This window comes from Eschrichtius robustus, chromosome 8 (assembly GCF_028021215.1).
Source record: "Eschrichtius robustus isolate mEscRob2 chromosome 8, mEscRob2.pri, whole genome shotgun sequence".
NCBI lineage: Eukaryota > Metazoa > Chordata > Mammalia > Artiodactyla > Eschrichtiidae > Eschrichtius > Eschrichtius robustus.
Window position 1 is genome coordinate 130387038 of NC_090831.1, and position 14244 is coordinate 130401281.

The window sequence follows — 14244 nt, forward strand, 5'->3', positions numbered from 1 at the left end:
TGGCCTTAGTTAGCAGATTCTCAGGTTCTGTGGAGCTGTGGGGTGGGTGTATTGGGAGCCGCAGGTGCCCCCCACCCTTGCAGGGCTGCTGGGCGCCCCGTACATCACCCCCACCGCTGACCGGATGCTCTAAGGAGCACGTCCAGGCAGGCGGCATAAGTGCCCTGGGGAAGGTGGCTGCTTCCAAAGGCCACAAGTTGCCAGGTGCCCCCCACCCCACCCCGTACACCATCCAGGCTCCGCTTTAGACGTGGGAAGATTTCCTCCGCGAACAGACACGAAATGGGTTTTATTCAAGCGGTCACGCATGGCGGCTTGGGGACATTCCACACACGTTTACAACATTGTATTTGGTCACCCCCTCCTCTGCTAACAGTGAGTGACATTCACTCTCCCCTCTGCTGTCAATCAGGCCAGACCGCCCAGTTCCAGGCTCACGGCCTTGGCTCCTGGCAGCTGACAGACGTCCAGGTGCACATCTAATGCCCGCGCTCCACCGATGGCCCCGGGTCCCCTGGGAGCTGGCTCTTCAGTTGGTTGTGCAGATCTGGTCACAGCAAATCGTCTGAGCTGGGGAGCCGGGCTGCCGGGGGCTCCAGGTGGACGCTGCCACTCTTTGACCAGGCTCCTCTCACAGGGGGCCTGGTTGCACACCCCAAAGGGATGCTGCAGGGCGATGGGCCTCGCAGCGCCCACCCCCCGCCCCCGGACATCCAGCCCGCATCCTCAGCCCGGCCCTGCCTGCCAGGCCCCGCTCCCTGGATATCGCTGGCATTTGCGCTCAGGTCTGTGACGCCTCAGGACGAAGACTCTGTGGCCTCACTGTTAAAGGGGACCAGTATCATACAGGGGTTGGAGAACTGAGTGCCGCGGCAGAGAAAGAAGAGCCCGGATGGCGGCGTGAGCAGGACTGGGGCAGGCGGGGCCCACCTGGGCTGGCAGGAGGGTTCCACGGAAGCCCTCAGCGGGCGCCTGTGTGTCCTGCACACAAGGGGCTGCCCTGTGGGACCTGGGGGCCGAGGCCGGCGATGCAGGTCATGCAGAGGAAGGGTGACCACGTCACTCAGGGCCAGCATGCCAGCATCCCAGCTCAGGCCTGTGCCCCCTGAGAACAGGCAATGAGATCAGAAAACCCCCCATTTTCTTCCACAGTCGCTGGACCCAAGTCCTGGGCTACTGCCACCTTGACCTTTCCTGGTCTCTTTGAAAATGGGTCTGCACGGCCAAACAACATAAAGAACAAAGTTACCTAAATGCTGGAGTGTAACAATCGTTAGATTGAAACCCCGGGCGGTTACAAGGTAAGCCGGTTCCACGGGTGGGATAAGCCAAGCCCAGCTCCAGGGGGTCCGAGCTGATTCACCCCAGCACTCCTGGCTGGGGGCTCGGGCTGCGGTGTGGTGGCGCCTCTAGATGACCGAGGTCTCCGTCTGCAGGAAGGACAGAGCGCGGGAGCCGCGGGGGACGTGCAGGGTGCCCTCCGAGCCGTTCCTCGAGATGGACGAGCTGTGCAGTCTGTAGTCCCGGCCGGAGGGCCGGCTGGGGCACAGACTCCGCCCCACCCTCCTCAGCTCGCTCTGCACCTGCGGGTGGGGGGGGGGGGCGAGAGCAGGCGGGGGTCAGGCGGTCGGGCAAGCTGGGACCGAGACCCCGGCTTCCCGCTAGAGCGAACGCCCGTGAACGAACCGCTTCCCCTTCGGCCCTTTTCTGGGTGTGGAGGGTGTGACATCCACGGGCGGGGGGCGGGGACAGACGGGCCCGGGAAGGAAGAGGCGGAAAAGGCTGTGGGACCAGACGAGGGACCAAGAGAAAGGTGGTCAGACTACGGAGCCCAAGGCAGTCCAGAGGCAGCGGCTGCTACACCCAGAACCCGAGAGGGCGGATTGGGCTTTCCAGAAAAGACCTCCCGCGGAAGCCGGGCCGCAGCGCTTTGCCCTCCGGTCCTGGTTCTGCCCCCGGCTCCCGGCGGGCGGGGGCGTCAGGGGCGTCGGAAAGAACGAGGGGAGGGAGGTGCAGGAGGCGCTCAGACGACACGCGACAGGGAGGAACGGCACGCAGCAGGCGCCGGCTGGGCCTGGGGAAGCCGCGCGGGGATGTCCTGGGGAGCAGGGGCTGGACACAGGCGGGGTGGGGCCCGACGGGAGACCTGGGACGCGCCGGGGCGGGGGGGGGGCCGGGTGGGGGGCAGGGTGGAGCCCGGAGTCCCTGCCCGCCTCCCCGCCGCCCTCGGTCCCGAGCCGGGGCTCTGGGCGCGGGGGTCTCCAGGCTGACCCTCCCCTATCTGAGCGACCCCTGTGCGGAGGTGCTGCTTAGGGAGAGGAAACGTTTAAACAGCAGAGCCGGCGCTTTTCCTCGGCTGGAAGTTTCCTGTTCCTCCCGCTCTGACGCTGGCTGGCGCTCCCGCTTGGCAGCCCCGAAGGAGGCGAGGAAAGCGATGGAGGGAGGGGAGCCTGTGGGGCGCGCGGGGCAAGAAGGAAGACGAGCGAGGCGCCGGGCGTGCCGCTGGAAAGGCAGCCACGGCCCAGGGGAGGCGAGGGTATGGGGGGGGGCCGCAGGGGGCTGGCCGGGAGCTCGCAGGTGGACAGGCTCTGGGACGGTGCGGGTAGGCGGGGGTGGTCGAGGTGAGCGGGAAGACGGAGCCGAGTGCCGCGGGCGCCGGGCAAGGGCACTGACCCCACAGCAGGGTGGGCCCTCCCCAGGGGTTTTAGGGGCGTTCCAGGGCCTCCCTCACAAGCCGAGAACCTGTGCTTCCCGAGGAGGTCAAAGGACTTACTTCGCTGTTCAGAAAGCAGTAGAGGACCGCCACCACCAGGCCCTGCAAGCGAGAAGGACGGTGGGTCAGAGGGCACTCACACCCACCCCTCCCCGGGGATGCCCAGCCCCTCCCCACACACCTGGAAGGAGCCGATGCACAGCTCGAACAGTATCTGGTATTTGGAGGAGATCCCGATGGGGAGCACGGCGAACACCACATAGTGGACCCCAAAGAGAGGCACGAGCAGCAGGGTGGACTTGGCGAGCCTCCTGCGCCAAAGAGCAAGGGCCTGAGCTGCCGAGGGGACCCGGCGGCCGCGTGCTGGCCAGCCCAGGGGCCCCTAAGTTCAACACCACCCGCCCCATTACGGGCAGAGTGTGCACACGCGGTGATGACCGCCGCTTTGCCTCGTAAAGCAGCAAAGCTCTTACAAGAAATCCTGACGAGTTTGCCAAGGATGACATTCGTCTGAGCAGGTCCGACGGCCCCGTGTGCCACTGGTTTTAATAGCGGAGACCCATCCCCAGCATTTGGAGCATAGGGGCAAGTTTTACTTTCAGATCAAAAGAGCAGACGCAGGGGCTTCCCTGGTGGCGCAGTGGTTGAGAGTCTGCCTGCCAATGCAGGGGACACGGGTTCGAGCCCTGGTCTGGGAGGATCCCACATGCCATGGAGCAACTGGGCCCGTGAGCCACAATTAGTGAGCCTGCGCGTCCGGAGCCTGTGCTCCGCAACAAGAGAGGCCGCGATAGGGAAAGGCCCGCGCGCCGCGATGAGTGGCCCCCCGCTCGCCGCGACCGGAGAAAGCCCTCGCGCAGAAACGGAGACCCAACACAGCCAAAAATAAATAAATAAACAAATCAAATTAGAAACAAAACAACAAAAAAAAAACAGCAGACGCAGCAGGGGTGGCCCCCTGAGCACAAGCGTGACAGGAAGTGTTCCCACAGACGGCTGTTTATAGGTCCTGGCAGGCGACTCTGCTCTGGATCGCACAGAGTCTGAGGAATCGGGGAACCTGGACCAGATCTAATTTCTCTGCCTAGCAAAGAGCTCTTACCCTCCCTAATCAAAGAGCAGATTTTCTTTTCACCGCATTGGTGTTGAAAATAAAATAGCTGACCTCAATCCTCCCCCCAACCCCTTCGAAGCCCCTCCCGCTCCCCGAGCAGGTACAGGTCACATTCTTTTAAGTCAGGGCTTCTCAGGCCCCACCTGCACCAGAACCACCTGGAGGTCATGTTAAAACGCAGGCCTGAGAATTTGCTTTTCTCTCAGGTGCCCAGAGATGCTGGGGCTGCTGTCTGGAACCCCACTTTGAGGACCACTTCCGTAAGCCACTTCTGACTCTCACGGCCGCACGTGAGAATCATCTGGGGGGGCTTCTCAACCTCTTCAAGTCCAGGCTGCCCCTCATCCAATTAAATCAGGCCTCTGCAGGTGGCCCAGCATCTTCCCAGGTGACTCAACCTGGCCCTATGTGAGGTAGCAAGCCCACCACGTTCTGAGGATCTGGAGTATTGGGATCACCAGGGGGCTGGTCAGGATGCAGGGGCGTGGCCCCCAGGCGGTATGTGTGCACGTCCAGGCCCCCGGGTGACCCCAGCAACCAGCAGCCGCTCCAGCGACCAGCCTCATCCTGGCAACTCTGAGCTGTGGGGACTGAGGCGGGAGGCGCCTCCGTGCTCCTCCCCCACCGTCTCTGCTTGGTGGACCCCAGCCCACACTTGGAAAAAAGTCACCATTTTCTTCACATTATTTTGAGGCACTGTGGCATTTACAACAAGAAGATTTCCTCTGCACTGGGCGATCTGCACAAACTCTGAGGCCCCGGCGCCCTGCACTGGATGTGAACATGACCTGGGCCTCGGGGGGCCGGGAAGGCCTCACTGACCACCCAGCCGCCGCCACGTGCAGCTTTGAACATTTGACTTTGTAACACCCACGGTGCACTTGCTGCCTTCACCACCTCGGGTCTCTGTCAGCCCAGTGAGTGAAGGCTGGGATTCTGCAGGGAGCTGCCCTTTAGTTAAATGGTAGAGAGAACCTGCCTGGATTCTCATTATTGATCCATCTGGAATTTGCTGTTGTGCTAGTCTCTAGCAAAGGGATTTAGAAGCTGGACCCCTGGGGCCCTGTGCCTGGAGACCTGCCACTACTGTTACGAGACAGATACACAGAAAAGATGTGCTCTGCCTTTTTGTTATCCTGGAAAAAGAATAGATTCTATCATCCCCACTTTATTTTGTTTCCAAAATAAAAGCATCCATCTCTAAGATCCACTTAGGAACACTCCCAGAGAGCCCAAAGGAAAGGTCAGCGTGGCCCTGAATAAGACGTGCAGAAACTGAAAGTCCAGTTTGAAGGGCAGCCTGAGCTGCAGGCATGGGGTGAGTCCAGGAACCAGCCCGGCTTCTCACCTGAGCAGTAAAAATGCTACTTGGAAGGTCTGGCTGAAACCACTTTATCCTTTGTGGTCTGACGTGGAATCCTACCTCTAGGCCTGACCTCTAATGTGGGCTGGGCAGAGACTGTCACACCTCAGGGCACAGTTATGTGTATATGTTTACCAAACTCTATCACAACACTTACTGGTGACGGCCACTAAATGTCTTTTGAATATTAACTCTATCAATCCTTATAACCTTGTGACAATTATTATTATTATTATTTCCACTTCACAGGTGAGGAAACCGAGGCAGAGCAGTGCAGTTACCTCCTCCAGGCCTCCAGCTGGTACACAGCCCAGCATTGGGCTGCTGACCACAGGGGATGCCACCTGTCTGTCTCCCCAGGTCCACCCTGCTGTCTAAAGGAGGGGAGGGAAGGAGACAGCTGAGGGGGGGGCCCACCCTGCAGGGGCAGTCAGGTAACCCGCCCAGGGTCACGCAGCTTCTGCAGCTGCAATTCCAACCCCAATCTGCCTGAACCCAAGGCTCCTATCAGATGGACCAACCACTCTACACTAAACTAGCTTTATTTTATACTCGAGTTGTGGGCTTTATCTTTTCTTTATAAATTCTTGATAGAAATTTATATGATCTTCAAGTTCCTTTACAGAGTTCTCAGATCCTTATTAATTAGCTGGACGATTGTGAGTGATTTACTTAACTTCTGTTCTCTTTCCCATGAGGGAGATGACGATAACCATCTTCATGTTACCATTCAGGCAACAAACATCAATTGAGTTATTAAGTACAAGGCCCGACATGAGGTGTCCCCTGGACCCTGTGGTCTGACGGGGAAGAAAGAATTAAATACAAAATACAAACAACGTGTGGCCAAGGAGAAAAAGTCAGATTACAAAACAGGAGAGTGGGCAGAACACTTCAATAAGCAGCTCTCTAGAGGACATGCACGCTGGAATGAAGGAGAGGAACACGGCTTGAATAATTGCCATGGCAACGCTGGCCCTTGGACAAGACAGTCCATCTCCGGGGGTCCCTGTAAAGTGGCCAAGAGCACACTCCTGCGACTAAAGGAGAAAAGCTGGGGTCATGTGCAGGGTCCTCGCACCCCAGTTTTTCTGCTCTCCACACATATACTCAAAGTTTCCAGGCTGCCTGAGGTTGGTGCGGGCGGCTCAGAGCTGGAGCTAAACAAATACTCACTTGTACTGTGACTGGTCATTGCCGCCGACATCTGGGGATGTCAGCTTCTGCAGTAAAATTCGTATAATACTAACAAAAAGGATGAAATTGACCTGCAAAAAAAGAGACGACACGTTTGTGTGTGAAGTCCCCCTGCAAGGGGGGTGGTGTGGCCGGGACGTGTGTGGCTCAGCCGCGCCCTAAACGGGGCTCCAGGCACCGCTGTTTCAGAGGCACCAGGGCCCTGCCCCCCTGGTTCTGCTCTTCCCTGCCCCGCCGCCCTGAGTCAGAGCCAGTGTCTCTCTGCTGCGTCACATACGTTCTGACCCCAGGCTGCGGCAGCTGAGTTGAGAAAATTAATTTCGAGACATGAAATCCACAGGTGGAAATCCAGTTCTGTTCTAAGGCTGCACATCTGGGGGACCTGACTGTGACCCCCCCCCCCACCCCGAGGTTCCCCTGAGGACTGTCTCTTTCTCGCCCTCCGCTTCACTGAGACTTCGTCCTGAAGGTGGGCCAAGCCCACCATGCAAGAGCTCAGCCTCAGGGTACTTGTCTCAGAAGACCTAGTAGAACGGACCATTTATATTTACTCCCAGACAGTGGGCTCGCCCTCTGCCCAAGTGTACAACCCGGCAGGCAACTCACGTTTCAATACAGAAATGACTTACTATAATAGAAATTAAAATCGGTGTTCGTATAACCCACCAGGGAACGCTGTGGTCATTGGTATCCCAGCAACTGTTGCAAAGAGAGAAGGAAAATCACGTTACCGCCAGTTCCATCTACAAACCAAGCACAGGAGGATCAGCACGCTGCAGACTCACCCCTTACACGGGGGCTTGCCAAAAAAAGCGCCCCCCGACCGTGAGCCCTCTCACTCACGCGGCGTGTTCGGTGGTCCCTCCTAACTGCCACGCGCTCTCTCCAGCAGGAAGCTGGGGTGGGCGGCTTGTAAAATGCCTCAGGCTCACTCCGTTACCCACACCCCTTCCCTGCAGGGGCACAGACCCACCCTCGTCCTGGATCCTAGCTGGTTCTGACAGCAGGATGTGGAGTCCTTGGAACCCAGCGTACGCTGTCTAGACCCACGGCCCTGGCTGCCCCTGCAGGTGCCTGTGGCGTGAGTGAGCCAGGCTGACGCCAGGAGAACTGCCCCAAGTGCCAGGGACAGAAACACACCAAATCAACTGGGACTCTGTGAGCTCCCAGCTTTGGGTGGTTTGTTACTGGTAGTGGACAACTGGTAGACCCTGGGGTCCTGCATGAGGCACAGCACCCGTGGTGAGAGCTCTTGGTGCTTGAGTCTGGGCCATGGTCTGGCTCATTGTGCACACAAAGCAGAAGTGCTCTGGGCCCTGGCCCAACTGCACGACCTCAGAGAGCTGTGCCCCAGCTGGCCGTCTCAACCCGGCCTCCTCGCTGGGCTGCTCCGTCTCTGCCTGGTTGACCCCAACCTCAGCTCCAGGCCCAGCTCAGCCCCACCTGTCCCTTGGCTCTTCTCCAAGCACTCCAACCCGAGTTCCTCCCCATGAAGTTCAATGTCCTCCCCCTCGGTGTCCAAAGGCTGCCTTCGACCAGATACGAAGCTTCTCTCTGGTTTCCCGAGACCAGTGATGCCAGGACCTCAGTCAGTGCTGCTTGATCTCTCTTTACGGGCACAGCACTCACCCTGTGTCTTCTAGTGAGAGCCTGGCCGCAGTCCACGCACCTGTGCAGACGGTGGGGATGCCTGCAGAAAGACACCTGGTGACCACAACCCCGCGCTGGTTACTTGGACCAGCCCGGCAGGGGCACATGTGGGAGCTTTCACTAGCCTGATGGTCAAGGACAAGGGCTTTCTGATGAAAAGATTAAGTGGAAACTCTTCATAAATACATACAGGCTTATGCTCATGCCTTACTAAGCAGTGAAGATAATTGAGTATGTGTTTGAAGGCTTCACGGTCCTGAAACGCATCTCTGTGTTTCTGGGTGTCGGTATCAATGTGCTGGAGAGGCTGTGTTCAGACTTGGCAATGACCTGAAGGGGAGTCCCTCGCTGTGAAGGTGAGGGTCCCGCAGCTGATGCAGAGCCCTGCTGATGGGCACGTTAGTGGGACCTCATGATGGACGGTCTCCCTGCTCCTTCTCCTCCCAGGCCCCTTCCTTCTGACTTGCCCACCATCAGGGTTCGCCCCAGGAATGAGATTCAGAGCAGTTTTACATCAGGTCCCGGTTCCCAGAAACACTAAGCTGTTAGCTCTAGAAAAGCTCTTCCTACAGGGGCGGCACAGCACTTTTCTGAGCTGAAAGCATCTGCATTTATAGGTCAGAGTGGACAGGAATCAGGAACCTGGTGGGTTTGGGGGTGGCAGTGGGCTGTCGGGGGCAGTCCTTACCCCATCCGATCAGGAGATAGGCCACAAAGCGCCGGCTGGGGGAGAAGATGGCCACCAGGAGGGTGTGGAGGTACAGCCCCTCCACCAGGAGCCAGTAGAAGTTGGCCATGATGCAGTACTGGAAGAAGACCAGGCTCAGCTTGCAGCCCACCTGGATGCCACAGACAGAGTGAGAGAGCACACTGCGTTTGGATGAGGACTTTCCGGGCAGGCAGCCTGCTCCAGGTCCCAACGCGAGCCCGTGCTGCACGAGGCGCATGGATACCCAACACAGAGGCGCTGCCTGGAGACGTGTGCCTGTTCCGGTGAGGCCCTGGAACCCGCTGGAGGGTAGGCAGATGCACACAGTGTCCCTGAGGGTGACATGTAACTTTGAGAGTGACCATGTGGGGCCTGGCACGCTTGGCTGACCTCCCTCTCCTTCCTTCTGAGCCCTCTCCTCCTGCGTCCCCCTCTCCTCCCTGCAACCCCCTCTCCACCCTGCATCCTCCTCTCCTCCCTCCATCCTCATTCACCCTGCATCCCCCTCTCCTCCTGCATCCCCCTCTCCTCCCCGCATCCCCCTCTCCATCCTGCATCCTTACCCTCCACTCACTCCCACTTTTCCTCCTCTGTTCTTCCTCACTGTGCACTCTTAACAAGAGATGAAAAAATAAAGGAATGAACAAGAGAAACTCACCAAATAAATTATTTCCCCAGGAGTTTTGAAAGGGAAAAATTATGTATTACATAAAATAAATACATTTTTAATCTCTCAGAACTTCATATAAGTAAACATATCAGGTATTTCCACGTCATGAGCAAACATGAAATTGAGGCTTTAAATCACTAAGCTTATATAAATGAGCTGAAAAAAAGAACAGTACTTTTATTTCTATTCTTCTTCTGTATCTTTGCAGCTGCCTCCCCTAATATGTGTATGTGGATGGATGGGGTGGATGTACTTATATATATGTGGATGTACTCATACACGTGTACGGGGTGGACAGAGTTGCAGGAAATGCACAGCAGGCTTTCAAGCTGGCTCCCCGGGGTTGTGAGGAGCTTTAACTCACAGCGGCTCCATCCTCTCCAGGACGCTCCACCCCCTTACCTCGCACCAGGTCTCTCTTGCCTAAGTGGAGCGTGGTTCCTTCTCTTTCTAAGGTGGTTACAGTTTACTGATGCTGAGGGCGGGGAGGGGGTCTGCATGTGGAGGCGGCCCACTGGACATCGGGGCTAGGCCGCCGTAAGTGGAAAGACGCACGTAACAACACTGCTGTGGAGACAGGAGAAGCAACCCAAGACCTCGTTGGAGCAGTGACAGAGGCGTGTGCTGGGTGTCGAGGAGGAAGAGGTCCACACCCACGGGTGGAGGGAATCTGTGGTGAGCCCTGCTGGCCGGCACAGCAGGGCACGTCCTACACACGCAGCACCCGTGGCATCTCCGCCTTTGGAAAGCTGTCTAGCACTATTTGTTGCAATTTAAACGCATGTGCCCTTTGGTCCCTCCAGTCTCTCTCCAGAGCCGCCTGACCGAGGTGAGAGCACTCGTGCACGAAGATGCATGTACACTGACGCTTGCGGGGAACAGAAGATATAAAAACAGGTTGTGTCTGTTATTGGTGGGACGGTCGCACAGATTATGTCACGCCTGCACGCTAGATTCAAAGCAGGCCCTGAGACACCGCTAGACTCAGAGGATTTCCAAGATATCCTGTTGGAGGAGGAAAGAGGACACAGTGTGCTTAAGATGATTCCAGTTCCATTTTCTTGATAAAATGTTTAAACACCATGTCTGCATTTCCTTCCTGTTGCTCATCCACCATCAACACACTCTGAGGACAGGAGGCTTTGGGGGTTGACGGGCTGTCGGCTGACCTCGTCTTCTTTAGCGTGGAGAGGCCGACGGCCATGTGGCCAGGACAGCGCCCCACACAGAGCCCAGCAGGGTCTCAGCCAGCCCCATCCCCTGTCTCGGAGCCTCCATCACTGCTCACTGCCAGATGCCCAGGGGGCCGATCTCCGTTGCCCGTGGGGGTCCTGGAGGTCAGCTTCAGGCGGCCCTCTGGTCGCTCGTCTTCTCTAGACCGGAGCACAGTTCCCACAGGTTTAGATGAAATCCAGACCAACAAGTGCAGAGAACGAGGCGCCTACACATGTGCGGGCTGGCTTTGGTGGGGACGGAGGCAGGGGTTCTGTCTCCTGGTCCACGTTTTGATCCAACAAAGACACTGGTTTCTTTGAGGCCCAACTCCTTGAAAAGGACGAGAAAACAGCACCTACCGCCAGGGTTGTCAAAGGCAAAATCCGGTGTCACGCCTGGAAATACGTGTCCTCTCAGGCTCTACGGGGACAGATGGCATTTCCCTGAGTGCTGGGGAGACTTACAGCCTCTGTAGGTGCTGGCTAAGAGCAGGTCAGCAGGACATTTTATTTAAGCGTGTGACGATGACAGCTGCGGGACTGGGGACGTGGGCCTTGGTGTCTCTGTGGGTCTGACGCCTGGAGCCCTCACTGCGCAGCAAGCAGCAGAGGTGATGGCCGTGGTGACGTCCACGTGTGCAGTTTCACTCGTCCTGTGTCCACAGCTGCTCCACACCCGAGGACAGGGGCTCCCCCAGCACCACGCAAAGCCCCTTCCTTTGGAGCCGTCTCTCCAGGGATGGAGCCAAACTCGTGATGGGACAGAGTCTGAAGGGTGTGTGTGCACCTGGGTCTGTGCACCTGGGTCTCTGTGTGAGCGTACGTATGCCTGCGTGTTTTGGCGTGCCTGTGTACCTCTGTGTGCATGTGTTCTGCGTGTGTGTGCACTTGTGCACCTGTGTGTGTTGATGGGCTCTTCTCACTTCCCCTTCTCCTGCCCCCTCTGCCATTCTGACCTGGGCTGAGGGCCTACATGGCAGCTCAGTGGGCCCAGGACCCTCTGCAACGTGCAGACCCCCAGCCCAGCCTGCAGCCCTTGTCTCTGGCTCTCCGCCTCCCCCCAACCCACCCGGAACAGCAAGCAGCAGCCTGGTCAGCATTCAGCCTCACTGCAGAGCCCAGGGCCTCCGAGTTTACCCCTAGGCAGGTGGGACTCAGGGCAGGGACACCCAGGCCCCTGTTACTGCCCGTCCCTCAGCCAGATCCTCCGTCTACACAGCAGGAGGAGGTTGAGAGCACTGCTCCAGGTCAAGGGTCTGCTGTCCGTGGGTCCGCCAGGGTTACTACATCCTTTAATGAAGAGCTAAGTAAGGAGGGCCGCTTCGAGCAGAGCTTCGAGACACACAGAGACGGGACCGAAGGCTCCTCAGCGGGAGGAGAGCCAGGCATCCGTGCTCCAGGCCTCGGGTGCACCCCCAGCTGTGCAGCGGACGCTCGATCTAGGGACGAGAGCCCAGGGGCCGCACTCCCACCTGCGGCTGGGACTTGCCAGGTGGAGGATCTTGTTGCCAATTTCATTATTATATTCAGTCCACCTGCCTCCTGGTCAAGATTATCCCAGGAGTATATTGATATTTATTGCACCTGCAGACCTAAGAAGCAGCTGAAGTTCTTCGGTGTGATAAAGGCTTTACTATGTTAAAACGACATTGACTCAAATCTGCTCAGTCCAGAGCAACGGTGCCAGCACATGAATCCATCCACTTGGGATGCGGGTGGAGAACAGCATTCCGGCTAGTGTGGAAGAGCTGTGACCAGGACTAGGGTGATGGGTAGAACCCAGGTGGAGGGTGCGATTGGGTGTCGGAACACTGGGTAGAAGGACTTGATCTCAGAGGAGCTCAATATAAACGCACTAAACTGAACTATGCCCTAAAGGCCCACTAATGTCCACCACAAGCCAAGCCTGCTAACAGTTAAGGTGATTCATCCTCGGGCAAAGAGCTGGGCCCGCGGGTCACGGGCGCACACGGCGCTCCCAGCACGTGCTGCGGGGACGCACTCACCGCGCAGGTGATTTCCGCCCAGCAGTCGGGGGAAGCATCTACTGCTCAGAATCCCGGGCATTTGTGGAGAAAACGGCATCGAGCATGCCCACCCGTGCCAGGATCGTCCGGCTCGAGCTGCCGCTGGTGTTTCAGGGCAGCGGCCTCCTGGGACGCCGGCTCTGCCTGGGGTCAGCACTCCAGCCGTGACCTCCCACCGGGCAGCGCCCACGTGCCCACCTTGTGTTGCCGGCCACCGTGGGCCTGCTCCGAGCTCAGGCCCGCTCCCTCGCCCTGACGGGGACCACCGGCTCTGGGACTTCTTCCCGATGCCAAGTGGGGATGGAGCAAAGGGATGGGCGGTGGGGAGGGAGGCCGGTGGGGCTGGAGTTCACACAGGCACCCGCCCCCCATAAGAGGACCCCGCCCACAGGGATAGCCTTACCCAGGAGGACGGCTGGTCGGGGCAGTGCAGAGTCCCTGAGCTGGAGTACAGAACGTCGTCCTTGACCAACACCGAGATGGCTCGCAGGATGAAGGAGAGGAACAGGTTCAGGTGGATGTAGTTCCTGGTGCAGTGCAGCTTCCTGCGGAGGGGGAGGCGGTGGTGGGAGGGCAGAGGGGAGTAGAATGGCAGGGAGAGGGTGATGGGGGAGGGGGGAGGCGTGGATGGGGACAGAGGGGAATTGGAGGGGGATGGGAAGGGGGAGGAGATAGATAATCAAACACTGATTTCGGGCACACTTTGATAGTTGCCTGTGTGGCTTTAATCTTAAGGCTTCTTTTTTATGGAAGTTAATCATTTATTTAACTATTTCTTATTGTATATTTAAGATGTTTACAGCTTTGCATTATGATAAATATTTTTGTGCATAAACCTTTTCCCTTATTTCTGACTTAGCGCCTTAGATCAGTCCTAGAAACAGGATTTCAGCATAAAAGTATAAAGCAAAGCCGTGCTGAGTCGAGCCTGCAGTGGCATGCCCCCACTTCACAGATGTGCAGACCACCCATCTTTGCAGCAAACTTCCGGCGAGACCCACATCAAAGGACCTGTCTCTGAACTTAACTTTATGTGATATTTTGCTTCTCTAAAAAATGCTCAGAACGTTTTGTTTATAGTTATTTTACAACACTTAAATTCTGCTTTGGAGAAGACTTAATTGGATATTTGCTTTAACTCTGACTTTTAACTGTTTGGAGTCTTTAAGAAACAAGCTGTTCCACACAGATGCACTTCTAACATTGTTAAACATTAACTCTTTAGGTTTAAGTAAAGTTTAAAAATTTTGAAGAACATTAAAAACTGTATACTAAAATAGACTACCACCTGTGGCTACGAAGAGAAGCTTATCTGACTTCCCTCCCACTAAGGGGTCAATGTGATTTAAAAAGTTGCCTACGAGCTTTGGAGAGCAGCGGAAGCAGCTAGGACTCAAAGGACAGGGCCCTGGTGAGGAGGGAGGCACCGAGGCTCTTTGGGCACCCACCTCCTCTTGTCTCCTGGGCTGTTGGTTAACCCATGTCTCAGGGCACAGCAGCCAATTAGAGAGCAGGGGCCCAGAGCTTATAACATCGTCACTGGACGGAATGGACAGCAAAGGAAGTTAAGGGCTTTCAAGTTAACAG

General features: G+C 57.1%; 1 protein-coding gene across 2 annotated transcripts in view; it reads right to left on the reverse strand.

Moving 5' to 3' along the window:
- Positions 1-274: 274 nt before the first annotated feature.
- VIPR2 (vasoactive intestinal peptide receptor 2) overlaps positions 275-14244 on the reverse strand; it is a 69616-nt gene continuing 55646 nt past the window's right edge. For both annotated transcript variants that reach the window (XM_068549789.1, XM_068549788.1), the window contains 8 exons: positions 13061-13202; positions 8726-8876; positions 8017-8077; positions 7017-7086; positions 6367-6458; positions 2895-3024; positions 2774-2815; positions 275-1583 (listed from right to left, as the gene is read on the reverse strand). In XM_068549789.1, the coding sequence (XP_068405890.1) occupies positions 1410-1583; positions 2774-2815; positions 2895-3024; positions 6367-6458; positions 7017-7086; positions 8017-8077; positions 8726-8876; positions 13061-13202 (862 nt within the window). In that variant the 3' untranslated portion in view covers positions 275-1409. The remainder of the gene's footprint in view (positions 1584-2773; positions 2816-2894; positions 3025-6366; positions 6459-7016; positions 7087-8016; positions 8078-8725; positions 8877-13060; positions 13203-14244) is intronic.